Source organism: Cyanistes caeruleus, chromosome 6 (genome assembly GCF_971803275.1).
Source record: "Cyanistes caeruleus chromosome 6, bCyaCae1.hap1.1, whole genome shotgun sequence".
NCBI classification, from domain to species: Eukaryota; Metazoa; Chordata; class Aves; order Passeriformes; family Paridae; genus Cyanistes; species Cyanistes caeruleus.
Genome location: NC_141706.1, coordinates 24,327,686 through 24,350,796, shown reverse-complemented (window position 1 = coordinate 24,350,796; position 23,111 = coordinate 24,327,686). Strand labels below are relative to the sequence as shown.

Sequence of the window (23,111 nt, the reverse complement as noted above, 5' to 3'; positions counted from 1 at the left end):
AATAGCTGCATAGGCTCCAGCTGCAGGTACAACAGCTGAGTTGGGAGCAATCATAACTGTATAGAAAGAAAGCCATACGTGCTGATGTCTGCTCTGCCAAAGGTCCTGCACAGCCACATTGTCTGTCAGCAGACCTCGTGGTACTAAAAGGAAATCCTCCACTCCAGGTGAGGATTTGCACAGCTCAGTTCCCCTGGTGCTCCACTGGTAGAGGATGTGAAAAAGTCCTTTGTCTTCAGAAAGATCACTCTTTGAGCCCTAGAGGAATTGAGGAAGGACGGCTGCCCCCACTTTAGTGTGTTGGAGATATATGCTGGACATACGGAAAAGCTTGAAAGGGATATCGCCATGCACACCCAAAATTTGGGTGTTGCTCCTGCAGTCTCTTCCTGGTGATCCATGCACATGGCTGAAAAGTTAACAGTGACAGACTCCAAAGTGTGAAGGTGAACTGCAATGTGTATATTCTGCTTCAAAAACCAATCCACCAATCCCAAATCCTTTTTAACTTCACTGTCTTTACTACTGCAAAAAGATGTTCTGTCTTTAAAGGCAGTGACTCCATCCCTCTTATTCAAGACCTGGAACAATTGGCTGGGTACTTCTCAGAGAAGTTTGCTGGTGCAGGAAGATGGAGCTCAAGTCTGTGCTTCCATAGTCTCCCCCATCCAATCTACTGCAAAGAAAATTTGTGGGCAGGGGAGAGATAGCAATGGGGTCATGATGGCCTCTGTGGCATGAGCTTTGTATGTTAAAGCCTGGAGAGGGAAGATGATCCCATGGCAAAACCTGGAGCAAGTTTTAGACTGTGTGGTTTCAGTCCTTGGCTGAAACAACCTTTCTAGTGTCTTGAATTATTGCTTTGACCACCAGCATCTCCCTTTGTGAAGCAGAATGGTGTCTGTTCTTCTTGCCTGTGCAAGTCTGGTAGCCTGCATGGGACATGATCTAGGTGCTCTCTTCCCATCTGTAAGGGTTGAACGGTCCAAAAGAGACCAAAGAGAGTGACCTTGAGGGTTCTTTTTGTATGTCATGTGGTACAAGAATTATCATCACATGCTGCCTTACCTCTGTCTTTTCATCCCAGCATAAATACCGCTTGTATGGTAACTTCCCTGTTTTCCTTCAAGTTTCACAATGAGGAAAAGTTGCTCATTTTTCTCTGGGTGACTCACAGCTCTTGAGGTTTTATCACTTTCATGTCTGGAGGTGGTGGGAGGAGGAAAGCCGTTGGATAAATAACAGGAAGGCATTTCATTTCAGTTTGTTTTGTACCTCCCCTGTTGCTTTAGCACTTGTGCAAAGAAAATCATTAGAGACATTTACTATATGCCACTAAGGGTTGCATTCATTAAAGTATAACAATACCAGCTCTGGAAATTCAAAACAAAATTATTTCCTTCCCACAGACCTGAGTGTCATCGTATGCCTTGGCAGCTGCCAGTCAGTCTCTCGTAATCCATTAGAAATAAGAAATCTTTTCTGAATTAGTGTTTTTGTCAGAATTGGCACATATTCTAGTTTCTTGATTCCACCTCAGCTTTTGCTTCATAAAAGCATGAGTGCTTGCAGTAGCCAGGCTTTTGTGGGCAGCTACTGCTTTGGGGATGTGGTTCATCTAATCCTGCTGCTTTGTGTCTCTTGATGCATTGCACTTCTTTCATCCTGATTTAATGAATCTTGGGAAATGGGTCTTTCATCTGTGGGGATGAATCTGTCCCACATGCTGTGAAGGTTTGCTGTCCTTAAAAGCACCTCCTTATGTAAGCCTTTGGGTGTGCAGATGGTGAATTAGTGATGTCCCACTCGAAATGCAGGATGTTTTTGAACAGGATGGTGGCTTTCCATGGGCATGTCTTGCTGGTGAGGTTGCTTTTAGGGGACAGCTTTTATTTGGTGCATACAGAGGGAAGGCAGAATCTGGTTTAGGATTTCTGCAGGATTTGGTCCTAACTAGGCACTGGACCTTCACAGCTGGTGTTAAGCAATGCTTGGGACACAGCAAACATTTGGGAAGTTCTGAGGATGGCATTTTAAATGTTGTATGTCCATTAAACTTCCAGGACCAAGATATATTACAGACACTTTCTCTGTCAGCAGAAATACTGAAATATTTATTGTAATGGAGTGGAAAAGCATTCTCACAAACATCTGGTTCTCCTGGTCCTACAGAGTGATCTTGGCATTTACTACAGAATTATTTTATATACATTTTTTTGACCAGGATAGTGGTGTTAGTTCTTTGCTGTCCTCTAGCCTGTCTGCTTGAAACCCACCTCCTGTCTTACTTCCTGGTCTTGTAACTCTTTGGGACAAGGGCCACCATTTCTGGGTTTTACCCTCAGTAGACATAATGCTGCCATGAAGACAGCAAGGAAATGAGGAGTGTCGGTTTGTGCTCATGGAGGCAGTGAGCCAGCACAGTGCCATGGTTAAGGTCTTTATGTCCTTGTGAGAGGCTGACCTTAAAAAGTCAGGTTGGAAATAAAAGAGCTGGTGGTGCAAGGTGGGTCTGAAAGGAAAGGTAAGAGAAGCAGGTGTTCAGCTGGATGTTGCAATGGCAATGTGGCAGGCCCACATCCAGAAAACCTTCTACTAGGATCATGTGCTTCCCTGGGGATTGCAGTCCTTCTCTTATACTAGCCTGAATTGCATGAAGCAGAACACCCTATGGAAAAAGAAGAGGGATTTTGAAGGTGATTGGATGCAGTTGTACCAGGCAGTGACAGTAGCTCCAGCTGATTGCCTGATCAGGCACCGCCCTTCTCAGCTCCAAGCTCATTTCCATGACTGGAAATCTGGAATCTCTGTCCCCTCCCAAGAAATTGCCTGGTTCTGAGGGAGCACCATGAGGCAACATAAATGCCCTCCATGGCTGGAGTTAGGGCATGTGTCACAGGTCCTTCAGCTCCAAGGGTACTCAGGAATCTGAGTGCTGCAGTGGGCTTTGTAGTACAGCTGCAAGGCATTTCACAGGTGGGATGAATGAAAGGAAGGAAGGTATTCAGAAAACAATATTTTTCTTTCTTATGAAGCTTTTTCTTTTAATGGAAGCAGTCAGCAGTGGAAAAAAAGCTTTCCCCCACCCCGTTTTCCATTGAAATTTAATGGGGGCTTTGTGACAAGAAAAAGGGAAGAAGCATGTGTGAGATGAAGTGAATGAAGACCTGTCTCCTATGAAGACAGGTTGAGTTGTTCAGCCTGAAGAAGAGAAAGCTTTGAGGAGACCTCAGTGGTCTTCCAGTACTTAAAGAGGGCTTATAAAAACAAGGGAGAATGACTTTTTACACAGGCAGATAGTGATAGGACCAGAGACTACAGTTTTAAACTAAAAGAGGGCAGGTTTAGATTACATGTAAGGAAGAAATTCTTTACTGTGAGGGTGCTGAGGCCCTGGCACGGGTTGTCCAGAGAAACTGTGGATGCCCCATCCCTGGAAATGTTCAAGGTCAAGTTGGATGGGATTATGAGTAGTCTAATGTAGTGAAAGGTGTCCCTGCACATGGCAAGGATGTTGGCACTAGATGATCTCTAAGGTCCCTTTCAACCAAACTGTTCTATGATTCTGGGGTTCTATGATTTTGACTGAGTAGCTGTCTCTGATGGATGCAGGTACTCAGCTCATCCATCAGAGTGGAAATGCCCTCTCTTCGCCACCACAAGGAGAGGAAGTGATTGCCTGGGGTGTCTTCTTAGATGGCTGATTATCTGCAGCAGCAAACCATGGAGAAAATGTGTTTGCCACCAGCAGGACCCAGCTAACCTTGCATGTGTTTTCCTCCCTGCAGATGTGCCGGCGTGTGTATAAAGGGATCCCGCTTCAGGTGCGAGGCCAGGTCTGGTCACTTCTGCTGGATGTCGAGAAGATGAAGAAAGAGAATGAAGGAAAGTATGAGGTACGGGCTCTAGCTGGCAAAGACAGCAGGAGCAAGGTGATAGGGAGGTTAGATTGGTTGATGAAGCTGGTTCGGTGAGGACTGAAAACGCAAAGGGTATCAACTATTTGTCCTTGGGTTTATATTAAGCTGGGGTCTTTTAGCATGTTAGCTGGCTGCTTTCTATAATATGCTGCATCCATTTATTCTGCTGGAAGTTGGGAGCAAAGCTGCTGTCAATGTTACTGCATCTTTAGAGAAAGATGCAGGGAAGAGTGAGGGGAAGCTTTCCATAGGCAGCATGTGGAAGCTCTTGGTGGATAATTAACTTATTTTCCAAGCCTGTGTTATGATTTATCTTGCATCATGAACCAGGGTGAGGATCAGGGTGTTGTGGAAACAATTATTTTTCAGAGGCAGGAGGTTGAGTGCTGCTTCCAACAGGTGTTTCTAAAAATCCCTGCCTATTAAGCGGGATGATGCTAACACTCATTATAGTCAGTCAAGCGTGGATGTTACTGGTGAGGTGCTGCAGGGATGGAGGCACACGCAGGGGCTGGGGGAAGGCGGGCTCACCGCAGTAAGCACAGATAGGGAAGCTCTCCCAGCACGCAGATTAAAATTGTGCTTCCTCCCTCAAAGCTGTGCTTCGCAGGCAGGGAAGCATTCCAAACAAATGAAAGTCACAAGGAGTTTATCTGTGCTCCAAAGGGGTCTGTGATAAACAGGAGCTTCAGGGCTAATAGGCTTTGCTGGATGCAAACCCTCTACAAGATCATCTTAATCTACCTCTTCTTTGGTGCTGCCTGCTGCCAGTAATTAGCTCTCCCCTAACTTCCTCCAGGAGAGGCTCAGTGCAGATCCTGGATGAGGAGTTTTGCTTTCAAGAAGGGACTAAGCCTCAGCCTCAGACTTGAGTCCTGGAGGGACTGGTTCCAAGGCCACCCTGTTTCCCCCTGGGGCATAACCTATGGCACAAAATCCTGAAGGCTACCATGGGACATACCACGCTTGTTTGTGATGTAGGTGTGATGCTCTGCTTCCCTGGGGATTGTCAGCTGCAGCCAGAGGGCTTGAGGGGAGCTTGAGAAGGCAGCAGGAGAAACATTGGCCATGGGGCAGAGCAGAGGCATCCTGGCATTTGCCCACTGCTTTGTACAAGGTCTTTGAGATGGGACTTCAAGCTTTCCAGCCTCTGCTTTGCCATCAGCTTGCAGGACTCACAGTGCTCATGAGTTCAACAGAGCATCTGTGGAGCTCCCAGGTTATTTACACTAGGGAAAAAGGGAGAATAACCCATCCCGTGTTTCCTTTTTAATATCTCCACAATTAGTAAAGCCTCCTAGGTGCATGGAGGTGTGGCCTACCTGCTATTCATGTGCAATGATGAAAAAATACCCACAGTAGGGTATTTACAGACTTTGGGGGAGATTTCTGTGTTGTTCTGGCAGGGAAAACAAGAGGGCCTTTAGCAGGAAAATTTGAACTGAAGTGACCCAGTGCGCATGAATAGTCATGAATATTCTCTCAGGTAGTCTGCCTGCTTTATAGAGGGCAAGGAGCCACAGGATACAGAGACCTCAGTATTTACAGCAGGGAAATGATGTTGTTCATCAGATCTTAATTCCATCATCACTTTTATCCTCACTTGTCCTGTGCAGGCAATAATTCAGAATAGCCCCTGTACTGTATGCTCCTCCATACAGCTGCTTTCAAGTTATATTCCAATATATATATTGGAGTTAATATTCCCAAGATGCTGTGATCGTCCTAGGTGTTGGCTGTGCTGGACACATGTGGGTGCTGATGACCTTCTGATGTTCCCCAGAGCTGATATGGTCACCTTGGGAGGTCAGCAGCAGCCTGGAGGTGCCTGGTGTCAGGCTGACAAGCATTCATAGGATGGCAGCTGCTGGAGCAGATGATAAGTATCTGTGCATATGTTCTATTTTCTGTCTCCTCTGTGAGCCAGGAGGGGTCCTGACCCTGGACTCAAGGCAAGTTGGGCTTGCTGCTCATCTCTGCTGCCTCCAACCTGCTGGTGAATCTCAGTGTGCCTCAAGACAGTCACAAAATGTATTTTCTTCATGCAATTTACCCTGGAGACATTAAAGGAGGAGGGCATGATGACTGGTGGTATCTAAAGGCTGTGAGATGAGATGCTTAGCTATAGCATACTGGTCCCTGTCTGCAGTACAGAGCTGAACTGTGGAACTGCAGTGCAAATGGGACTGCAGTGAGATTTGTCCATGGAGTATCTTCATCTTGGGGCTCTGAGGGCACAATTGTTTGAGGTGGTCTTAAACTTCCATTTGAATTTCCTTTTTTTTTGCAGGGGACTTCAGTCCTTTTTCTATATGATGCTGCCTTAAATGATTAGCCAGCCTGGAGGGAACATGGGGATTCTTGGCTTTGAGTTTAGCTTCTGTTCTGGACTCTGCCAGTTTCTTAAAATTTGTACCAGTCCAAGGGAATATTTCAGGACTGCTTTTCTGGTGGAAACTCCTTAAATCAAAGATGATTCTCTTTTGCAGGGAAAGTAGTAGTTGGAGATCACAGAATCTGTCATGACAGTTTGGACTTTATTATGATTGAGCCTCTGAACAGCTGAGAGTGCTGTGTACATCTGTGTATTAGTTCCTTAAGGATCAACAGAGCTTTCAATGCCTTATGACAGCCAGCCAGGCCAAGAAATCAAAATAGATCAGAGTGGAATTGAATTGTAAAGGTTTTAGATTCTGAAAACTCAGTATCTGCATTGGAAGATGGGTGAAGGCTGGGTTAGCAGCTGCTGCTGTCTTAGTGTGTGGCGTCATCCTCTTCTCCCTGGGCCAGTGGCACAGACAAGGGGTCAGGGGCTCACCTCCAGGCTGCAGTTCATTGCTCACTGTAGGACATCAAAGTCCCCTGCTCTGCATAGCTCTGTGCAGCTCTCAAGCTGCCCCTCCTGCTGCAGGAATCCTGCCTTCTCACTGTGTGGAGAGAGGTATAGGCTGAGATGGTCTCTGATTCCTGCCTCTTGTCTGCCCCTGTCCCTTCCAGCAAATGAAAGAACAAGCAAAGAGTTTTTCATCGGAAATCAAGCAGATAGATTTGGATGTTAACCGCACCTTCCGAAACCACATAATGTTTCGGGATCGCTACGGTGTGAAGTGAGTATGGAAGGCTTCTGTGGCTTATATGGGCAGTAGTGCCAGTGCATATGTGAGGGATGAGCTGGATGGGGTAGCCAGCAGTCCCTTGGCTGGTCTTCTTTGACTTCTTCTCAAACCATCACCTCACAGTGTGACCCACAGGTGCTGGGCTGCCGCTTCTCTCTTCAGAGAGGTCCACACTGGAGCAGGCTCAGCCCCAGTTCTTGAGCCAAGCAACAGTCTGTTGCAGTGCCTTATCCCCCAAGGGTCACAGTTGCAGAAGACTTGGTTTGGGTTGGCTGGGATGATGGGGTGGGCCCATCAGGATCTGGGAGGGATGGGGTTGGAAGGGTCTGACAAAGTGACTGTCACTGGGATAAGTCACACCTGGCTGCCCTACAGTTTCCAAGGAATGAGCTTTCCGGTTCTGTCAGTCCTGCTCCTTGCAAAAGCCTTAAGTACCAGCTGGCTGGGTGTTTTCATAATCTTTGCTCTCTGTGTTTATGCACTGATGTGCTCATGAAGCTGGAGACCTCATGCTCAGGTGTTTTAATATCCTGCTTTCTCCCCAGGCAACAGGCACTCTTCCACGTCCTGTCAGCATATTCGGTTTATAACACTGTAAGTAGTAAGTTCGGTTAACATGAAGAGCATTGTGCTTTATATATATATTTTATATATATATATACATAAAGATTTAAAGAAAAGCTTTATATATGTGTGTATTTGTGTAGACATATATTTTCATGTATGTATATTTATGTAATAAACTTATTTAGCCAGTGGTAATTCCAATTTTAAGTCCTAATAGTGGGCTGTACAGAGAGCTGCAAGGCTCTGGGGCAGCACAATAATCTTTCCACAGTTGTTTCATTCCCTTGTTCATTTTGTCACCTGGTAAATGACATCTGGCAGATTTAGTTTGGGCAAGTGTCAGCAAAGAACAAGGGATTGCCCTTCTGCTTTTCAGCAACACTAGGCTTCTGGCAGTCTGTCATGTTTCTGACTTCTTGCCTCACACCAAATGGCATCCTTGTTGAAAACAATTATTTACTACAGCAAACCAGTCATTTTTAGCTGAAGGACACAGGCAGAATAAGCAGAAATTAGCAGCTGAACCTACTGTCTCCACCTCCAGAAGGGAACAGTTATCCCAGGAGATGTTCAGGGGGTTAGTTAAGGAGCCTCCCTCATGCCAGATAAATGTTTACCAGATTTATTTACTGTTCATTAATTACTTCTGTGCTCATATGGCTGAAGGAATCCGAAACAGCATTGGAGCCACATGCTGTTTGTCATTCCAAAGATAGATTGGACATAAGGAAGACATTTTTTACAGTGAGTGTGGTGAGGCATGGAAATAATTGCTCAGAGAAGTTGTGGATGCCTTATCCTGGAAGTGTTCCAAGTCTGTTTGGATGGGGCTTTGAGCAACCTGGTCTGGTGGAAGGTGTCCCTGCCTATGGCAGGAGGATTGGATGAAATGATCTTCAAAGGTCCTTTTCCAACCCAAACTACTCCATGAGTCATTGACATGGTAGATTCTGTAGACATATGGGAGCTGTGAATTTGGACATAAACGGTAAACACTTTGAAATGGGACGGATCTTGGAAGAGGAGAGGGAAATACAGGCAGCTTTGGCACTGTGGTAGGCTCTGCCAACGTGGCAGCATGTTTGCCCCTTTTGACTATTGCAGGAAGTGAGCTACTGCCAAGGGATGAGCCAGATTGCAGCCATCCTCCTGATGTACTTGAACGAAGAGGATGCGTTCTGGGCACTGGCACAGCTGCTTACCAACCAGCGCCACGCCATGCATGGTAAGGCTGGGCTGGGGGTGGTGTTTGGCAAAGGAAGGGAAGATTGTTCAGGTTGGTCAGTAGAGCCTTGCTTCTTCTCACATATTTGTTTAATTAAAGTGGGTCAGGCTTAACTACTTGTGCAGTCTGACTAGGGAGCTGAACTTCACTCTTGGAGGCAGACAAGATCTTATTAAAAAAATGAGTTTTATCCACCTGAGCTTTAGCACTCAGTAATTAACACTTTCACAGAAGTGCTGTCCTCCCTCCAGGGTACCTTGCCCTTGGCAATCAATTAGCTCAAGGTTATCCAGCTTATAAGAAGTCTCACAGAAGTACATCCAAGAATATCCACAATAAATGTGGATGTAATTCCACTAAATGTGTGATGTATTGTTTTACTTCGAACACATTAAAGATCCTTTCATCCTACTTGTGGTTAGCAGTAATCTATGCACAGAGGGTTATTTCATGGGCAGAGAGCTAAACCTTATGGCTTGATAACTTTGGACAGTCTTAAATGTGTGTTCCACTAGATTACAGGGCACAAACTTGTGGTGTTCAAACATCTTCAGCATTTCTCTGAGCCTTGGTAAGCACTCTGAGGTGTGTTTGGAGAGCTCTTGGCCAAGCCAAGTTGAAGGCAGGCAGGCAGTGGGAGCTGTGTGGGCCTGCTCCATGGGGCTGGGTGAGAGGGACCAGCTGGGCTTCTTCTGAGGGTCCTGTTGCTCAGATGGGATGAGGAGTGACCTCTGGAAAGAAAGGGAAAAGGAGGTAGCTGGGCACCCTGTGGTTCAGCCAACTTCAACAGGTGATGCAAGAGATGAGTTTATAGAAAATTAGGCTATCCGTGTCACTGCTGCAGAACTTTCCTGATTTTTTTTATTTCTCTTGTCTTCTCTTGTTAAGGTTTTTTCATTCCTGGGTTCCCGAAGCTGCAGAGGTTTCAAGCCCATCATGAGCAAATTTTAAACAAACTGTTCCCCAAACTGAAGAAGCACATGGTATCTCTTTACTATCAGTCTTCCTATAATAATGCCACATTTTAATGGTTAAGCAGTTCATACAGTGTTCTGCCACACAGATGCACAGCCGAATGTATTTCTAACCTTATAGGACTGCTTCAGCTGCAGAGGCAGGCATTTGTTAAACGGGCTGCCCAAATCTTGCTGAGGTGAATGGTAATCATTTGCTTGCTGGTCATCATTAGTAGAGGGACTGCTAAAATTTAAAGGCTTCCCTAGGAGAGCCAGGCAGGAAGGCTTACAGAGCCTAAAACAGGAGGAGCAGCAGTGAGGCTGGGTTGTGTTCTTAAACCAGCTGCAAGGCCCAAAGGCTGATGCTGGTCTCTCTGGAGTCTTATTTCAGTAATTATTAGCTCCAAGTGCTTTGCTGTTTTATGTCAGGAGACACATAAGATTTGCTGGGTGTTTTGTTGCTTGGGCATATCCAGTTGCTTTTCTGTCTAACAAATGGTACAGGCCCACTTGGTGGCTGCAGGAGCATCTGCAGGGCACACTGACTCCAGTCTAATGTCCAGGCCACTGTTTTGCAGCACCTGCTCTCTCACTTTTTTTTCCCCCTCATCCCTCTTTGCATTTGGTGTAGACAGTTGGTGTTCAGTGGCTAGACTCCTAAAGTTTTCTTATACTCCCAAGAGGTTTGGTGGCCCCCATCTCCAGCAAAAGGTGTTTGTATTACCATCATGTGCAACAGCTCTTGCTTTATGCTGCAAATGTCTGTAAAAGTGAAACAGAGCCATATTAGGTTTTCATTTATAGTCATGGGCAGGGGAGGGGATGGGAATAACTCAGAAAGCTGCTCATTCCTCCTTCTCCAGGCTTGCAGGTACAGAGCACCAGCTAAGAGCAAAGGCTGGAGCTGGCTGTTGATCTCATGGGCTTCTTACTTTTCCCATCCCCATTGCTTTGCTGGCTTTGCAGCAGAGGTCATGTCAGCTCTGCACACATCCCAGCACTGGGCACCAGATGGAGAAGTGTTAGACCAAGGTGGTGATGGGGAGGTTTTAGCCTGTCAGGCTGTCCTGCTCCTGCAGCAGCCATGCCATGTAAACAAGGTGGTACTTCCAAAGTTAGCTTGACTGTGCACTGAGAGGCTTGCATGGGAATTGCTCTGGATACAAAAATGGTAGTCTGCAAGGAGTGAGTGGTTTGGGTTCTTGGGAGTTTTTTATAAATCCCTGGAGTAGGTATTAGGCCAGAAAAGCCTCTCCCAGAAATTCCTCTCCAATGCTGTGGCTGAAGTCTGGCTACACTGAGAATCAGGTTCAATGGATGCCTTGGGCAAAGGACCAGAGCAAGGCTTCAACACTGGTGCTTAGAGCAGGGGCTTTGTTGGGAGATGGAAGATGAACCACAGCCATATCCTGCATCCAGACCCCAGAATAAGTAAACCAACCAACCTCCCACAAAGCCAGTTACTAGCCTGGTGAAATGCCTGTCTCTATTTGCTGTCTTCCCCCAGGACAAGGAGCAGATGACTACTGGGATTTACACAACCAAGTGGTTCCTGCAGTGTTTCATTGACCGGGTGAGGATGCTCTGGGGGTTTTTTGCTGCTCTGCTGTTTGCATGCATGGTTAATCTGCCTGTGATTTTTTGTAAATATCATACTTTGAAGAAGATGTTAATATTTTATAAGGTGGGATATTATGCACACTCTCATAAGGCAAAAAAAAATTAATAAGGGAGAGGCTAAAAATAACTGCATGTCAATGATGACAAGCCAAATCCTGCTGCTTCATCACAAGCAGTCGTGGGGAGATGGCTCAGCATGAGCAGTATAAACTTCAGAGTTGGGAAAGATCTTTCTCTTGCCCATTGGCACTGCTGCAAAGGCAATTAACCTCACTTTGGCTCTGGAAACAACATAGAAAGAAGAAGAGCTGGGGGCATAAACCTCAACAAATAGCAGTGCAGCAGCTGCAGGCAAAGGAGCAGATTGGGACTAGAAACATGTGAAAGCGTGAGAAAATTACCCTGATTTGTCCAGAGCTAATTTGCTAGTCCAGAGCTAAGACTACTTTGTTTTTAGGGTCAGCATTGTGCTTACTGGACTTGAATGCAATGTCCGGACTTGCTAATATTTAAGACATCTGTGTGCTCCAGTTTCAATTTTCTGCTGTCTTGTCTTCTATAAAACAGTGGACAGCCCCTTCCCCTCAAGAGGGAGCTCACTGCTTTTGCCACTAAAAGATGTATAAAATGCAAAATCTCTTTAACTGCTGTAGCATCTCTTAAGAGCTGCAATGGTCCAGTTGTGCCAAACTGTGGAGAGTCACTGCAGTATCCTAAATTTGAACCTAAACATCTCAGTAGGATTAGTATTAATTTCTGTGTTGGTGATGTGCCTTAGATCTTTGCTGGGAGATATGGGGTGCTCCATCACTTTGGGTATCAGTTCAATCCTGTTTGTCAGATTGCATCTGGATGCAAATGAAAACCTCTTGCAGAGGTGTTTTCAGCAGGCAGAAATAAGCCTGTATGTAAGAAAGACCTCTTCTTTGGACACCAGATGAATGATTTTGTGAATGCTTACTGATGCATCATTGGGCTCACAGACCTATCCCATAAATAGCCCTTCTGGGAAATCTGGATGGATACAGGAGTTGTTTTTTGTGCTCACAAGGCTGAAAGATAATGGTATTCCCTCTAGGGTAGAGGAATCCACATGCTAGCATGCTTGTGAGGGAAGTTTATCTTTTTTCTGTGTTCATGGATGGGTTTTAAGTATTTCCCCAGCCACCCAAGTTCATTAGCTTTAAGGCAAAATCATAGATGGCAAAAGATGTTTCTGTGTCTTAAATGAATTCCTGACTTGCAAAGCCTAGCCCTGTTGTGTGTTTTGGTGCAAGGTGATGCAGTGATGCAGCCTCTGTTTCATCATCCCATTTGTGATTTGTTTGTGTGTTTAAAACAGACTCCATTCACTCTGACCTTGCGGCTGTGGGATATCTACATCCTGGAAGGGGAGCGGGTGCTGACGGCCATGGCTTACACCATCCTCAAACTGCACAAAAGTAAGATCCCACCTGACTGCATCCCCTATGGCTGTGGTGGCACTGTGCTGGGCCACCCTTGTGCTGCTGACCTGAAAAGCCTTGCTGGCCACTTGGTGCCCTGCACTGGCTGCAAAAGGCACAGTCCAGGAGAGGAAATGACATGCCACAAAGGTTAACTTGCTGTGCTCAGCACACAGAAACCACACTTGAAGTGCTCCCAGCTGTGTCTTCCTAAGTACTATGCCTCACAAATTGCTTTTAGGGGTAATACAGACAGCAGCCCATCTGTCAGCAGAACTTTGTGGTGGCTCAACTGAAAAGTCTGTAGAGAGACAAGTAAATCCATTAATATAATTCTAAGATTATCAAAACCTGGTTTTCTTGCATAACACTAAGGCAGTGATGTTTCTACCTTGAGTTCTTTGTAACTTTGAACCCCTTCACTCCTTTAAGTTGATAGCCTTGCTGTGTCACACTTTTGGCCTTCATCTGGGGCAGGAGTGCATGATGAGAACATTCGGACCAGCAGAATTTAGGGGGCTGCCTCTGAAAACAGCCACCCTGTTTTTCCTTCAGTTAAATGAAGAACAGACTATCCAAAAATAATCTTGAAGTATCCTATTCGTCTGCAAAAAGTGAGAAACTGGCAGGCAGATGTTTCAGTTTGGCTGTGAAAACTCACTTCCCTGAGGAAGGTGTAGTGTGGGTTGGCATGTCTTCCTACAACCCATTCCTGCCTGTATCCACCCCTGTCTGCAATCTTTTAAGGGCCAGCACCGTTTCCTGCATCCCTGCCTGCTGGCTGGTGCAAGTTGGCATCCCTGGCTGGTGGTGGCAGCTGTCGGCAATGGCTGTTCAGCCCGACGCTCAGGGCCTGTCACATGGAGCTTTTCCTCCTCCTAGAGGCATTGGTGAGAACTTCCAGAAGTGGCCCAAAACCTGCATCCTCCTCAGCACAGCTCCCAGCCCTGCCATTGTCCTGCCATTGAGAAGCTACTGCTCAGGTGGCATGGATATATATACATGTATTGATGACCCTGAGCAATAGTGGGAAGGTGGGAGAGAGGCAAAAGCGTTCAGGCTGTCTCACTTGTTGGAAACAGCAACAGAATCCCAGATACATCCCAGTATGGTGTAACCCCTGCTTGTGCTACCCCGAAGTTTGTCTGTGCCACTGCCATTATTCCTTTATCCCATCCCCCAGAGCGTTTGCTGAAGATGACACTGGAAGATTTACGTGAATTTCTGCAGGAGAAAATTGCTGCTTCCCTGCAGTACGAGGATGATGCTGTCATTGAGCAGCTGCAGGTGTCAATGACTGAACTGCGCAAGATGAAATTTGACCTGCCCCCACCAGGTGGGTAGAGGGTAAGGTGGGCAGCCCAGCAGGGACCAGAGCATCCTGCTGGTACAGCTGGGAGCCCGGGCAGCCTAGAGGAGCTGGCACCTGTTGTGTGGAAGCATCTGTCTTCCTCACATTCAGGGCATGCAAAAACAAGCTGATGCACAGTTTGGGTTTTACTTTGTTTTCTCTGCTTCCAATGCAGCAAAGCCTGAGGAGTTTCCAAGGAAACCCCTGGGCCTGGAGCTCTCCCTCAACCCAGTAGCCATAAAGGAAAACGCAGCAGCCAATGGCCAGAATGGCCAGGTGGGTGAGCACACTCCAGACAGGGAGCCCCATCCCCACAGAGTTCCTGGCACACCAGGAGGAGTGACAGTGGTGGAAGCGAGGATTCCAGCCTGCCAGGGTAGTGAAGCAGCTGAAGCAACGAACGTGCCTGTTTCGGGTGGGCGGCCACTGGATGAGGAGGGTCAGGTGGAGCGCGTCGTGGATGGGCAGCCATCATCTCTTCTGAAGGCAGGCGAGATGCAGGCCCAGCAACACCTCCTGCCCACGGTCCTGCCTCCAGAGCAGCCTCTTCTTGCTCCTGGCTGTGTCGTGGTGGACCATGGAGTCTCCCTCCATGCCCCAGATGAGTACAGCTCCTTAGATTCCTCTCTCCAAAACAGGCCGGCTCCTCCTGCCTCCAGCACCACTGAGCTTTCCGCTATGGACCAGGCAGTGTGGGAGGCAAATCCCACTGTCCTGCCAGCAGGAGAACAGGCATCTTCCCTGGGCAGAGACGCAGTGCTCCAAGCAGCCCCCCATCCTCTGCCAGCCGGCTTCCGGCGGCTCTCCTGCACATCACAGAGCGATGACTCCCCTGAGAGCCAGCGCGGGGACGAGGCTGCGGATGACAGGCACTGCAGGGCGGTGCTGCCGGACAAAACGGGCCTGAAGTGCTCGGCATCCAAAGCTGCATCCACAGGAGAGCTCCTCAGCCTGCAGCACAACGGGCTGGGCAGTGCCACCGGCACCACGCGCTGGCCCGAGGCCGTGCTGTCTGCGCAGAGGCGGGCAGGGGGCAGTGTGCCCACCTTGTCCAGCAGAGAGCCGGAGGCAGCAGGCCCGGCCGAGGGCTGCCCCGCCCAGCGGGCACCGTCCCCTGTGGTAGAAGGGAACAGCCCCTACGTCGTTATCAAAACCACCACTCCCCTCCACCTGGCTCATGCGACAGAGCAGGACTTCTTGAACAGAAAGCAGGTGGCATTGCCTCTGACAGAGACTGGACATCCCCTGCCTACCACCTCCATGCTGCCACCTCTTATGCCAGACCCAGAGGAGGCAGAGGTCCAGAAAAGCCTTCAGAAACCATTAAATGCACTGAAAGCCCCAAGACCCCCATTGAGCCCCAAACCAAAATTACTGCCACAGGTTGCCAAATCCCACTCAGAGAACAGTTTCCTTTCAGGCTCTTCATCCCTGGCAAAGCTGCCCAAATCAGTGACATTCTAGTCGGGATGGGGAAGGGGAAGTTAAGGGAGAAGAAGTGGCTTCTGGAAAAGCACCCTTGCCCCATCTACAGGATCCCCTTCTGTCAGCAGGGCTGTTGGGGTGACAGCACAGCACCATCGCACATCAAGCTGTGCTTTGGTACGAGCACCCAGTGAGGAGACAAAGTGGTGGCCACCAGTGCTAGGAGACACCAGCAGATTGGATTTGCATGTTTCCTATTGACAAATTGGAAAATGCTTTAATTTTTTGTTCCTCAAAGCTCCCCAAGACTCATCACTTGGGGGAAGAGGCAGGGCTGGTGAGTTTGTTGCTTGTTTTCTCCTGCTCCTGTCTGCTGTGGAAACCCATGACCAAGCAAGCAGGCACAAGGTGTTGGAGTCCGAAATGCTTTCTTTCAAATGCCCTATCGGCGCAGCCACAGCATTGCTTTCAAAGGCCTTTGTAGCAATAGATCTTTATTTCATTTCCCAGACCTGCAGTTGTAGGCAGCAGAATTTCCAGGCAGTGCTATGGCATCCTGGCAGGACACAGGCAGCCCGCTGCCCCCTCTATGCAATTCCACAAAACAGTGCCCAGCTGTATCTGGCTCCTGCTGCTCTGGTGGATGCTGTTCAGGAGGACAGATTTAACAGCTGCCGAGTCCCTGGGACATCTCCTTGGTGTCACCCTGGGGGCTGCCAGCAGTGGTTCTTTCCCAAGTTCTCAAGGTGACAAGGACAAGTGATGAAGGTGGGTCCTGGTCTCAGGCTGAGTGCCCTTTCTGCTGGCCTTTCCTTCGCAGGGCCAGTGCGGCGAGCGGGCTCGCTGCTTTTCTGTTCCCCAAACAGGAAAAGAGGCTGCTGGCTTGGGAAACCTGCCTGCACTACCAATCTGCTGGAGGTGTGAGGGCGTCTAATCATAGTGCCCCAGATAAGTCCACTTTTGCTTTGAGTAAGTTAAGTGTCAGAGTGGAAGGGGCCTAGGAATTGAGGAAGGGGGAGCACATTGCCCAGAACCTGATCTTAGCCCTTCTGATTGAGCCCACACAGGGGCTTCCTTGAGTAAGGAAACTTGGGCATGATGGGTGCCCACATGCCCCCTTGCCCTTCATGCACCAAGTCCTAGAGGTCCATCTCCTCCCCACCCTAGGGTGCTGCTGCTGCACAGCCCAGGCCATTGGCTGGAGGTGTGCAGGGGTCTGGGGAGACACCTCATAGAAAGAGCTGGTCCAAAATTCTGGTTCCAGCATGTACTTCATCCCTAGAGGTTAAGGGACTTCATCAGGAAGGCAGATCATTGAAAAAGCAGGAGGTAGTCCAGATATGCTGGATTTGACTTTGCTGCCCAGAAGGGGTATCTGCAAGTGCTGCCTTAGGTGGGACTGCAAGTGTGATTTCCATTCCTTCAACAGAGATCCTGGGCAAAAGCTCCTTTAAGTTCTAAGGAGACTTTGAATACTATTTTTTTATCTCACAGGCTGCTTCAATTGCATAACGTGATCTAAAGCCTACCTGAAAGCCCAGCAGAAAACTTACATTAAATTACTTTGTGGGTTCCAGGAGCTGGACTTTATGATCCTGGTGGATCCCTTCTAACTCAGCATATTCTATGGTTCTATGATTTATCAGGGTTTATTTTGCCTTGTGTATGTGTGGTGGTTTATGTTTGCAGCAGGGAGTGTCAAAGGGAGCACTGGATCTTTGTTTGGATGTAGCCAGCCAGACCACAGCACCCTCAGCTTTCATTGGAACCCCAGCTCTGTCCCAGGCCCCATCTTCCACTGAGCCTCCAACCTTGCCCATCCTCTCCCTCTGCAGAGCAGGGATACCCCTATTAGCTACCTCACAGGGTGTTGTGAGGAGTCAAGCATTGCTGTTTGAGGAAAGGTGCTCTTTGAATGTTCAGTATTTGTGTTTTGAGACACCACAGGTCCTTTCTAGGACAATGGTGCTTGAATTGTTTTTCATTTAGAGAATGTTTTCAGTAACTGTGCATAGTTAAACGTATTTGTGTGCTAAAATGCCTGAGCAGTATTTCAGGACAGATATCCATTGCCTTTTGCTAGCAGCCCACTGGCCACAGGAGCTCACTGGGAAGCAACAAGAAGCATCTGAGAGCTGTTGGTCACATCTTGGCTTGGCTTCTGTAGCTTGGGCGCTCTGTCCTCTCCTTGAAGCCCACATAAGATTCCTTCTAATGCATCTTGAGCATCACGCATGCAAGAGCTGAGACCTCTTTCCCCTTGTTTTAACCCATTTTTCCTCATTTTAGGCACAAAGCCTTTGCACATCACGTTGCTTGTGCACCTGGACTCCTCACACGGTGTGTGTCTGGGATGTTTTGCAGTATTAACATTTAGAAAGGTGGTTTGTTTTAATTTTGGAGAGCTGTCAAATGCACTGTATTCATTGCATGACATTGGGTTCATGATGTTCAACCTGAATTCTGACAGGACAAAGGGTGGGGGTTGTCCTTCCCTCCAAGCCCTAATGGGAATGAGCAGCAAGGTCCTCAGTCATCTTCAGGCCTGTGGAATCACCAGCCATGTGAATTGCTGTCCTTGGTGTGATGCTCTCACTTGAACACATCAATACATGATCCCTAAGGAGATGCCCACTCCTGTCTCCTCCTCTGCCTCTTGCTGCAGATAAAGCTGCAGCCATGGTGGGTCTGTGGCAGCAAGACCTGGCTCAGCCTCAGCTCTTTTGCTGAATTTTGGGAATAGGAAGGGAAAGAGAAGAATGAGGGTGGCAGCTCAGCAGGACAGATTACCTAATGCAAGCCACCTGCAGCCCTGCCCAGCCCCCTGCAACAGCCTCAACCCCTCAGCAAAAACTGCTCTTACTATGAGCAAAGGTGGGAAAGGAGCTCCCCCCATCCTTGCTCTTGCAGCCCTGAGACAACGCTGGCCTTGCTGCCTTCCATGTAAAGGTAAAGACCAATGCTGTGGGTTTGGGTCTTTTAGGTTTAGTTTTTCTTTGTGTTGTTTGTTTGTGATAGAGCACTTTGAGTGGCTGCAGCACTGGCAGGCAGCAGGAGCCACAGGACCCAGCTCCAGCAGGGGCCAGAGGTTTCTTGGCCATGCACTTTGAGAGCCTGGCTACCATCTGCTTTCCTTTTTATTTGCTATTCTTGTTTACAGCATGGAACGCTTCTTCCATGACTCTTTCTAATGTATTGTAATTATTACTTTTAAGAAAAAAACATTTTTATGTCTGCTTTTTTGTTTGTTCAGTTTGTTTTTTTAAAAGGAAGGGGTCTTTTGGGGAAAAAAAGCAAGTCATTCCTTTTTACACTGATCCAAACTGTCCAGAGAGTTTGATGCTGTGTTTTACATGGTTGTAATAATAATGGTTAAAGAAGTTTAGCAGAAATTCAGACTCTGTGAGGTTTCTTACAGGAACAGAAGCTGCACCAAGACTGGTTGCCTTCTCCTGATGACTTTTAGCTTGGTCTACTGGGTATGCTTCATCTACAACAGGTACATCCTGCTCCATCTTTGCTTTCCTCCCTAATTTTCTACAGTAATTAAATCCAGGCATCCCCAGCAGCAGTGGAAAGAAAAATGTTCCTTTCTACTTACCACCATCCTCTCCTAGCTGAGCAAAGGACAGCATCCCTTCTGACACATGGCTGCTGAACAGCAGCACTGCTGAAGCTTGTTTTTTGGCCAAGATTTTGCGTTTGGAGTTTGTTTTCCTGCCTGTAGGCAGTGTAGGGAGGGTTGGATGGGACAGGGAGCGGGTGGACACAGCTCCTTGCACAGCAGGTGGGTGGGTGGGTGCGACTCACACTCATGAGTCAGGGCTGAATCATGTTTACAGCAGTCACTGGGAGCCTAAGGTGGTGCTGCTGACAGCTGAAGATGTATTTTAAAAAGCTGTGAGTGAGCAGTACCTCTGACACACCCCAGATTTCATGGCCAGGGCTTCCTGGGCTTAGATGACCATGGTGCTGTTTCCTTTGAGGTGTTCAATATGAGCAGTGTTCTGGCTCCCATGAGAGAAAGCTGCCACTTGGTTTTAAGCAGCATGTTTATGGTTAACACAGGGCATCGGTCTTTGCCAGGGTAGCACAGAGGGCCCAAAGGCTGACAGCAGACAGAGGGGCCAGAATTAGTTAAATGCCACCCTAAGATTTAAGAGCAGTGCCTGAAATTGGAATCCCCATGTGTCTGTGACACACTGAGCTGGTCTTCCTGCTTCTGTCACTGCTCTCTGTCTCACCTAAGAGGTCAAACAGGAACAAAAATTGCTCTCCGGTGCCCTTAAATTAGTTCATTAACTGGTTAAAACCTGGTCTGAAACACCACAGAAAAACAAAAAAGAAAGCTCCAGCACCACTGAACACTGCAGTGTTTACTGGGACAGAAGCACCCTGAGGATGCAGCTCTTGGCACATCCCCTGTGCCATTTCACACTGGATGCCAGCACAGCGATGCAGCACTCTTAGCAAGGGTGAGATCCCCAGGCTGGAATGAAGCAAACCTCATCACTCTTGTGTTCCAGGTGCTCACAAGCAGCCTCACTGCAAAGCTGTTTTGTGTCACTTCCTAGCCACCAGCTCCCATGAACCTGTTGTCTCTCAGGCAGTGCCAGGTGGGACCAGGTTTGAACATCTGCCATGGTTACTTACCTTGACAGGCAGTGCAGGGTTTAGATAGGGCATTTATCCAACTGCTAAAACAGCATCCCTACCAAGAAGAGAGCAGAAGTGTCCAGAAGGGCAGCTTCCCCAAGGGAAGGTGAGTTGTGCTAGGTTTAAGGGTTGTGTTCTTCCATTAAACAGCCTTGGTTCATTTGGTTGTTGGAAAAAAATGGAGTGTGATACTGCTTATTGGTATCCTTGATTCCCAGACTCCATGTACGTGACTGGTTATGGCCTTGTGGCTGTGGTACTCTCACCCTGTCCCTGCAGGGACCAGGGACAGGCATGGCTCTACCACCTCCTCTGACAGCATCCATCCAGCTGATGCGGGATCCACAGAGGTACCCAGCCTTGAACAGGTGATTGATGGGGCTCTCAGGTATGGTTTTGGGGTGCCAAACACCCACCACAGAGAGTCCTTCCCAGGGGGAAGGGAAGGGCCCACAGGTAATCCTAAGCCCTTCCCTGCCTTACCAGAGCTGTGTAAGACCTCAGGGGAAACATAAGCCATGCCTGGTGTCCAGCCTGGCCTCCAGCTGCTGCCAGGAGCACCAGGTCGTGGCATGCTCCCTGCAGCAGGGAGGCAGGCATCAGCACAGAAGGTGCTTGTGTCCCTGAAGGGATGGGAGGGTAAACAGCCCCTGTGTCATTCCAGCAGTACCCCTTGTACCCTCCTGTGCCCCCCAGGGCCTGAGGGCTGCTTGCAGGAGACAAAGAGCAGGATAATCCCAAAGCCCATGATTATGGCTACCCACTTGCTGGACAGCTCTGGGACCAGCAGCAAATGAATGCCATAGATGGTGTTGAAGCTGCTGCTTAAATTCTAGTGGTCCTATCAGCCAGGGACTGGTCCTCTCACTGCCTCTTCCTCTGCACTTGGTATTTGCCAGTATTATCTATCCCCCTTTTCCTGGCAGAGCCACTGCTGTTGTCACAGCAGCTCTACAGCTCCCAGGGCTGGTCCCCAAGCAGAACTGCAAACTCCCCAAGCTGTGCTCAGCTCTGGTGTCCTGGCAGCCCCCTGTGGCTCCTGTCCTTCCTGGCTCAGGAACAGCCAAACTAGCAGCACCAGGAGGTGGGACAGACAGCAGACCACATCTGTCCTCACTGGCTCTGCCAAGCCCCGGCTGTGCTCGTCACCATCCCAGCCCACCTCCCACAACACGGAAAGCTCATCAACCCCTGCGTGCCACCGCAAGGCTTCAGCCAGTCGGCACTGAATAATTGATGCTAAGTGGAGACTGGAGCAGAGCCAAACTGAGGGAGGGAGGGAGCAAGGCTTTGTGCTGGTTTAGGCTCTGCTCCCAGGATATAGCAGGGGGAGAGAGATGGGTGTGCTGTGTCTGGCAGCTTTGTGCCCCAGCCAGTTTGGCAGAGGCAGGCAGAGTTTGGCTGGGCCTGGGGGTGTTCCTCCTCTTGGGCTCGCTGTGCTGCTCACCTGCTGCTGTGTCCTACTGCCATGGTGGTGCTGCTCTCATGCTCCTTGTGTGCTGCAGAGGGGCCCTGGCAGTGGTGGAGGGGAGCTGGGAGCAGAGCAAGGGCACCCCCAATCCCAGCAGCCCTTGCTAGGGCTGGTACCTTGGCTCTCCTATGCTACAGACCCTGTACTGAACCCATAGCAAAAGCAAAGGAGTTGCACATGGGGCCAGTCCCATGTGCCTCTTCCCCTTTCCACCAGTTGCTGGTGGCCAGGATGGTGGCTGTCGCACCAACCTCTGAGCAATATCACCTCCTTCCTACAGCACATCCCCAAATATAAAGCAGCATATGGAGAAAATGACAGCCTGGCAATTTAAAGAGGCAGGTCTGAACCACTTCCCAAACCATCCCCCAAATCCTACCACCTCAGCAGCTGAGGAGGCCCACAGGGCACACACCAGCATCCTCTTCACCTAGAAGGATGTGGGTACCAGGACAGTGCAGGAGACAACCAAACCACAGCTGAAACATCTCACTAAGAGATGCAGCAGGTGAGCCCATCCCATAAGCATCCTTACTCACTGGCAGCAGCTACAAAAGAGCCCAAGATGTGGATGGAGAAGGCTTAAAAGACACACACAAAGACATGAGTCCAAGGGATTTGAGTCACTAACGCCTGGCTATTATTCTTCCATACAGTAAAATGGGTTCCTCCTAAGACACAGAGAAACGTAAACTAAGAAACCCACTTTTGTCCAAAACTGGTATGAGCTCCCTTAAAGGTACCTGTGGCTAAATGGAATGCAGTATCACAAGCCCTTCTTCCAACCATCCCATTAAGAGCCTGGGCCACTCTGGTGCCCTGGAGGCCACTAAGCCTGGCCTCACATCAGAGCCCTGCTCCTGGAACATCTAAGCCTACAGACTTAGATAACCTCAGGCTTGGTGAAGCTGAGTGGCTTTGCTTACCTTTATGGTGAAGGCAAGAAGTGATACAGAAGTAACTGCTTAGGTTGGAAAGGTTTGCAACAGTGGCTGTAGTCCAGAATCTGGTCTGCTCCTCTACCCAACCACACTACATGCGAGGAGTATGAGGCCAGCATTTAGCCAAGCTTGCTCTGTAAAACTCAGCCTTTCATCCAGCTCCCCCCATCACCACCCCTCACATCTCGGTTCTCACTCCACTACTGAGTCATTGCTGCCAGCTCCTGCACAACCCAGGTCTTTGCCAAAGCCCTCAGCAAGCACCATGCTCTCACCTGCTTTGGAGTCGCCCTCTCTGCTGGCTTAGGAGAATGCTCCTGTGGAAGCCCTCACAGACTAAAAGGCATGAGATCTGTTCCAGCACTTGATCAGCATCTTTAAGGATTTGTAAGCAATTCTGGCAGTTGATTTAGCTGTC

At 48.5% G+C, this 23,111-nt stretch overlaps 1 protein-coding gene across 8 annotated transcripts in view; it reads left to right on the top strand.

Moving 5' to 3' along the window:
• Window positions 1-19,017, top strand: part of LOC111930716 (USP6 N-terminal-like protein) — a 75,782-nt gene extending 56,765 nt beyond the window's left edge. For all 8 annotated transcript variants that reach the window (XM_086895778.1, XM_086895784.1, XM_086895783.1 and 5 more), the window contains 9 exons: window positions 3,789-3,896; window positions 6,918-7,027; window positions 7,582-7,630; window positions 8,708-8,828; window positions 9,717-9,811; window positions 11,292-11,357; window positions 12,747-12,846; window positions 14,033-14,185; window positions 14,376-19,017. In XM_086895778.1, the coding sequence (XP_086751904.1) occupies window positions 3,789-3,896; window positions 6,918-7,027; window positions 7,582-7,630; window positions 8,708-8,828; window positions 9,717-9,811; window positions 11,292-11,357; window positions 12,747-12,846; window positions 14,033-14,185; window positions 14,376-15,664 (2,091 nt within the window). In that variant the 3' untranslated portion in view covers window positions 15,665-19,017. The remainder of the gene's footprint in view (window positions 1-3,788; window positions 3,897-6,917; window positions 7,028-7,581; window positions 7,631-8,707; window positions 8,829-9,716; window positions 9,812-11,291; window positions 11,358-12,746; window positions 12,847-14,032; window positions 14,186-14,375) is intronic.
• Window positions 19,018-23,111: the final 4,094 nt, after the last annotated feature.